This window comes from Sinocyclocheilus anshuiensis, unplaced genomic scaffold, assembly GCF_001515605.1.
Source record: "Sinocyclocheilus anshuiensis isolate Anshui unplaced genomic scaffold, SAMN03320099.WGS_v1.1 scaffold238, whole genome shotgun sequence".
NCBI lineage: Eukaryota > Metazoa > Chordata > Actinopteri > Cypriniformes > Cyprinidae > Sinocyclocheilus > Sinocyclocheilus anshuiensis.
Window position 1 is genome coordinate 1000600 of NW_015547674.1, and position 6664 is coordinate 1007263.

Genomic DNA, 6664 nt, shown 5'->3' on the forward strand with positions numbered 1-6664 from the left:
AATTGTGTGCACGATTTAGCAAATCGAGGGAACAAATTAGTAAATCGAGGGAATGAATTAGTAAATTGTGTGCACGATTTAGCAAATCGAGGGAACAAATTAGTAAATCGAGGGAATGAATTAGTAAATTGTGTGCACGATTTAGCAAATCGAGGGAACGAATTAGTAAATCGAGGAAACAAAATAGTAATCGTGTGCACAATTTAGCAAATCAAGGGAATGATTTAGCAAATCAAGGAAACAAATAGTAATTGTGTGCACGATTTAGCAAATTGAGGGAACGAATTAGTAAATCGAGGAAACGAAATAGTAATTGTGTGCACGATTTAGCAAATCGAGGGAACGAATTAGTAAATCGGGGAAACAAAATAGTAATCGTGTGCACAATTTAGCTAATCGAGGGAACGAAATAGTAATTGTGTGCACGATTTAGCAAATCGAGGGAACGAATTAGTAAATCGAGGACACAAAATAGTAATCGTGTGCACAATTTAGCAAATCGAGGGAACGAATTAGTAAATCGAGGACACAAAATAGTAATCGTGTGCACAATTTAGCAAATCGAGGGAACGAATTAGTAAATCGAGGACACAAAATAGTAATCGTGTGCACAATTTAGCAAATCGAGGGAACGAATTAGTAAATCGAGGACACAAAATAGTAATCGTGTGCACAATTTAGCAAATCGAGGGAACGAATTAGTAAATCGAGGACACAAAATAGTAATCGTGTGCACAATTTAGCAAATCGAGGGAACAAATTAGTAAATTGAGGGAATTAATTAGTAATTGTGTGGACGATTTAGTAAATCGAGGAAACGAAATAGTAATCGTGTGCACGATTTAGCAAATCGAGGGAACAAATTAGCAAATCGAGGGAACGAATTAGTAAATCGAGGAAACGAAATAGTAATTGTGTGCACGATTTAGCAAATCGAGGGAACAAATTAGCAAATCGAGGGAACGAATTAGTAAATCGAGGAAACGAAATAGTAATTGTGTGCACGATTTAGCAAATCGAGGGAACAAATTAGCAAATCGAGGGAACGAATTAGTAAATCGAGGAAACGAAATAGTAATTGTGTGCACGATTTAGCAAATCGAGGGAACAAATTAGCAAATCGAGGGAACGAATTAGTAAATCGAGGAAACAAAATAGTAATCGTGTGCACAATTTAGCAAATCAAGGGAACGAATTAGTAAATCAAGGAAACGAAATAGTAATTGTGTGCACGATTTAGCAAATCGAGGGAACAAATTAGCAAATCGAGGGAACGAATTAGTAAATCGAGGAAACGAAATAGTAATTGTGTGCACAATTTAGCAAATCGAGGGAACGAATTAGTAAATCAAGGAACCGAAATAGCAATTAGCAAATCGAGGGAACAAATTAGCAAATCGAGGGAACGAATTAGTAAATCGAGGAAACGAAATAGTAATTGTGTGCACGATTTAGCAAATCGAGGGAACAAATTAGTAAATCGAGGGAATGAATTAGTAATTGTGTGGACGATTTAGTAAATTGAGGAAACGAAATAGTAATCGTGTGCACGATTTAGCAAATCGAGGGAACAAATGAGTAAATCGAGGGAATGAATTAGTAAATTGTGCGCACAATTTATTTATTTTTTCTTGCATGTCATGTGCGGGGCTCCGTACTTTTCAGACATTAGCCACTATGATTTCAAGATTTCTCCCTTGTGATTCTACAAAATGATCCTTTTGTGTTTCATATAAATAATGGATATAGCTTTAGAATTATGTCATAGTGAGTAAATTACAGAATGTTTATTTTTAAGACAACTATTGTTTTTCATGCACTGGCCATGTTATGTTTTTCCAATAACATGTCTTGGAAATATCCCCCTAAAAAAGTACAATCTATCTATTTGCGTCTGTAGATTACATTTCAATTACAATATATATTTAAAGGCTGTTTTCCCAAAATGAGGGGAAATTTTATTCTTATCTATATCCTAAAGTTTTTAGAGAGGGGTTTCATATATTATTTGCCTGATTTATATAACATCTAAAACAAGGTGAAAGTATTATTATTATTATTACTATTTATTACTCCATTTACATTTTTTTTTAATTATTCCGATTTTTATTCAATTTTAAAACTCATCAAAATGAAACAATGGCTGTATACAATGTCCAGATTTCTGTTCTGGAAATGTATGCAAATTAGTGCATATTTAATTAAACCATGTCATTTGCATATCTAATCATAACATTTCAGAAAACTTGTAATACAGAACAATACTGTAATACAATACAACAGTACTGTGATTATGTATTATGTATTTAGTTTTTTTTACCCTATTTACCTGTGGAGTCTTGCCTTAAAGCATTTCTTAAAGGTAAATGAGATATTCAAGATGAGTTTCATACAACTGTTGTCTTTAGAAACATTCAAAATAAATTGAATTATACTGCAATTACCAAGCATATATCACAAAAACTATGTCAATGAAACATTCGGTGATGGTTTCTAAATTGCAGAACAACCTGAGGAATGTAGAAGAGGCCCAGAAGGTCAGCCACGGCTGTAGATACAGCAGATCCAGATGCTCCAACCACTGCAATGGTTGATGGGATGTTCCCTGTGCAGTTACAGAACTCATCCAAGTTGAGTGAATCGATCTTATTCTGTGCAACAAAGCTTAGCGACGCCTCCAGGGCTTTTGAGACAGTGTTACATGTGTCAAATATACGGTAGCCAAGCGTGATGTTTGGAAGAAAAGCAGAGCTGTTGTTGATTTCCTCTATAGCAAAGATCATAGACTGCAGCCAACGGAATCCACGAAAGTTATATCTGAAAAAGAAAGGATAGTTCAATAAGAACTCACACTCCGGGTCATGCTTATCATTTTGTCAAGTTAAACAACAAGGACTAGTCCTTCGTTAGAACTGACTAAACGTTGATTTGACACGACGAAAAAAAATATGATTGTTTTTTAAGTTAAGTTAATAAAACAAAGAGTATTGGAGTAGCCTACATTTTACAAGAAAATACGGTTTCAGTCTTTCTACTTAAAATTTTAACCTAATTCAATGCATTACTTGACGTTTCTTTGTAATTATTTGTGAAATTTACTAACAGTTTATGAGAGAAAATAGTTTCTACACCAAATTTGCTTCAGTGTAGGTTGTACTGTTGTTAACCTAATTAAACGCTTAGTCTTTCCAAACAAATTTGTAAAGACTAAAGACAGGACAACCTATTGAACAGACTGTATGTCTCTTCCTTACACCATTTACCTCAAATTAAATGTCATTCTATGCTGATTCAAGTCTTTAAGGTTGGATGGAAATATTTTTTTTTTCCCCCAAATACATAAAATGCATAAATCTGTGACACACGATTGTGTGACAAGCTGAATTTTCATACAAATTTACCAAACACTGGCCAGGTATAAAACTATATCTACACTGAAAAAAAATATAATGCATGAAATATAATCAACATTATCTGTGAAGTTGGGGTTAGTTACCAAAATAATGTGTTAATTACTAAAGGTCAGCTGTGTTGATATTAAAAGTTTGAACCACATTTGCAGAAGCTGACCATGTTGTGTTTATACCTGACACACTCAGTTGATTCTGGCCTCGCTGCAAGATCCTGGTCTTTGGATGCCACCCCAAAGTGTATTGGGAAAAGCCCCCCCAGCAGTATGTCACCTGTCTTCTGGGCCCTCTGGTGTGGGCCATAGATCGAAATTACACCGCTGAAGCCCAGCAGAACCAGGTAATGCAAGTAAAACCTCAAGGCAAGATTAAACCTCATTGCTTCAGTTGATTTCTAATGTGGTCTTCATGGAGCAAGCTTTGGAATTTCCACTAATTTCGTCAATTGCCTCTTCTGCCAAATATTAATTCTAAAATGCTCTTCCTTCAGTTGATGGAGTCAACAGACAGTATGCATAGAGTGTCAGACGGACCAACACATTCTTGAGCGGTGAAGGAGCTGGCGAGTCCACCCACATCGCTGATCACGTACGGGTCTATTTGTGGAGATGATGATTCTTTTGTTCCTTCCTCCAGTAAATTCCTCTCCTGTTCATTATGTGATGGATCGAGGTAAACACGGCCCATGAAAGTAATTTACAGTAGACAGTGATCGATTTTTGATTCCCCAGACAGTGTTTGGCTGAACGCTGAATATTGCTGAAAAAAATAAATAAATAAATAAACAGGACACTTAAGACAGTAAAAACTAGTAATGTTCATATTACAGTACGCTCTCAGAAAAAAAGGTACAAAAGTTGTCACTGGTGCAGTACCCTTTCAAAAGGTGCTAATATTAGGCACTAATACGCCCACTTTTCCAGCTGCCTTTGTTCCGTAAGTATTTTTTTTACATTCCTTTTTTTTTTTTTTTTTAAAGTCATCGTTTAAGAGTTATAAACCATGAACCAAACCAACCGGTGAATCACAACATTACAAACCTTGATTTGAAGCAAAATAAATATTTGAAAACTGGACAAAAAGACGAAGGTACTTAATGTCTCGAAGAAGGGAAAGAACTACAATCACATAAAGCATTGTGAATGACAATCAGATTAAAAGCAATAACCTAAAACTATTGATAGAAATACAAAACTACTGATTTAAAGATGTTGAGTTTATATATATATATACACACACACACACACACACACACACACACACACAGAGTGGAGATCAAAATTAGAGAACAATTTATTAACACTTCATTTTTCAGAAATAATTTAATCATCATTGTTCAAAATTTGAAGGAATTTTTGTTGTGGCTATACCATGCTAGTAGTACAGGGTTTTACAAAATTACCAAGGCACTTCAACAAAAACCCTTTATTTTGTGGAAAACAAAATTAGATCAAAATTAGAAAACAGCAATGATCGTAGCATGAAGAAAGAATACAACTAAAATTTCTGAAGGTTACAGATGTCAGAAAAAAGCTCCTGTTTTGAATGACTTCAGCACATCTGCGGCCGCAGGACATCACAGTTCAGTAGCTGTAGTGGGTTTCTTAGCCATAACTTTGTCGCCAAGGATTTTCAGTCAGGTTTAGATCAGGACTCTGGGCCGGCCATTTCATTATTTCAATGTTCTTGGCTTCAAGAAACTGCTTTACCCGTTTTGCAGTGTGAGCATGGTCTTGAATGAAAACTGCAGGCTGATTGGGAGATGCTTGCAGGGAAGGAGTCGCATGTTGCTGAAGGAGCTTCTGATAAACATTTGCATTCACCTGCATGTATCTGTATAAGAGGCTCAAATCTTGCTGCAGAAAACATCCTTCAAACCATGACACTTCCTCCTCCAGCTTTCACGGACTTCTTTACACACTCGGGGTTCAGTCTTTCTCCAGTTTGACGCTGAACATAATGTTTCCCATCAGACCCAAATATATTAAACTTGCTTTCATCAGTAAAGTGAACTTTGGACCAGTTCTCCTCTCTCCACACAACATGCTCCTCAGCAAAGATGAGCTTAGCCTTTTGATTCTTTCTGCTGATGAGAGGTTTGGTCACTGCGGAGTGTGCTTTCAGTCTCACTTCTTTTAAACGTGACGAAACAGATCTAGACCCTGATCAGCGCTGAACTGACGAGCAATTCCAGCTGCAGTGCTGAACCGATTGCTCATTGAGATTCTCCGCATTATCTTGTCTTCTCGTGAATTTGTCTTATGTGGACGACCAGCCTTTTTGGGGGATTTGAATGAGTTAGTGACATCGTAAAGATGCAATATTCTAGAAATCACAGATCTGGAACGACCAGCTTCTCTTGCAGTGGCTGAAAGGGTCATTCCTTTGGCCTTCATCTGGACCGCCTCCTGTCGCAGGGTTTCAGTCGCTTTAGAACAGCCCGCCATCTTACAATCCCATAGAAAACTGGAAAGTTAAGATGCCAGTTAAATAGGGTTTGTCATATAATTAAGGAAATTAGCACCAGGTGCCAGATTAACACCCATAACTTGGAGGCATCTGTAAATGTTCTCTAATTTTCATCAGAGTTCTTTTTCAAATATCTAATTTAAGTTTTGTATACTGTGCTTCAGAAGTAAGCAGTGACCTCGAAATTTAGGAAATTGTAGGTTGTTCTCTAATTTTTATCTCCACTGTGTGTGTGTGTATATATATATATAATGCATTTTATTTATGAAGCACTTTATATTTTAAAGAATATATATATATATATATATATATATATACACACACACAGTATATTTTATGTTTATAGCAAAATATGCATATATACAAATAGTAGTTTGAGAGCATAGGGAGACTATTTATAGTCATTTATAGAGCTTTGTCGTATGTCGTGTTTTGCTTGTCATGGCTCTCTGATACGTGGATGTCTTTAAAAAAAAAAAGACGAAATAATACATACTGATAAATTTAAATAATATGGTCAAATTTTTTACTTTATTTTTTTTTCTCAAGAAACACAAACATAAATAATTATAAGAGCCGAAACTTCTTGTCTTATTTCCTGATGTTTACATGCCTGTAACTCAAGAAGTATTAAAGATATCTCTCTATATTTTAGTTAAACCTTTTCTTTTTGGGATCTTCATTTTTAAGGCCCCATGAGGTTAATGTCCAGAGATTACGATGTAGCTCCTTGAGTAAATTGCTAAATTGAACACATTTTCAGTAGTCAAAAGTCAAATGTTACT

General features: G+C 35.6%; 1 protein-coding gene across 1 annotated transcript in view; it reads right to left on the reverse strand.

The window, feature by feature from the left end:
* Positions 1-3789, reverse strand: part of LOC107702888 (extracellular calcium-sensing receptor-like) — a 21453-nt gene extending 17664 nt beyond the window's left edge. The window contains exons 1-2 of the mRNA XM_016505329.1: positions 3587-3789; positions 2511-2817 (exon numbers count right to left, since the gene is read on the reverse strand). Coding sequence (XP_016360815.1) covers positions 2511-2817; positions 3587-3789 — 510 coding nt within the window. The remainder of the gene's footprint in view (positions 1-2510; positions 2818-3586) is intronic.
* Between the last annotated feature and the right edge of the window lie 2875 nt (positions 3790-6664).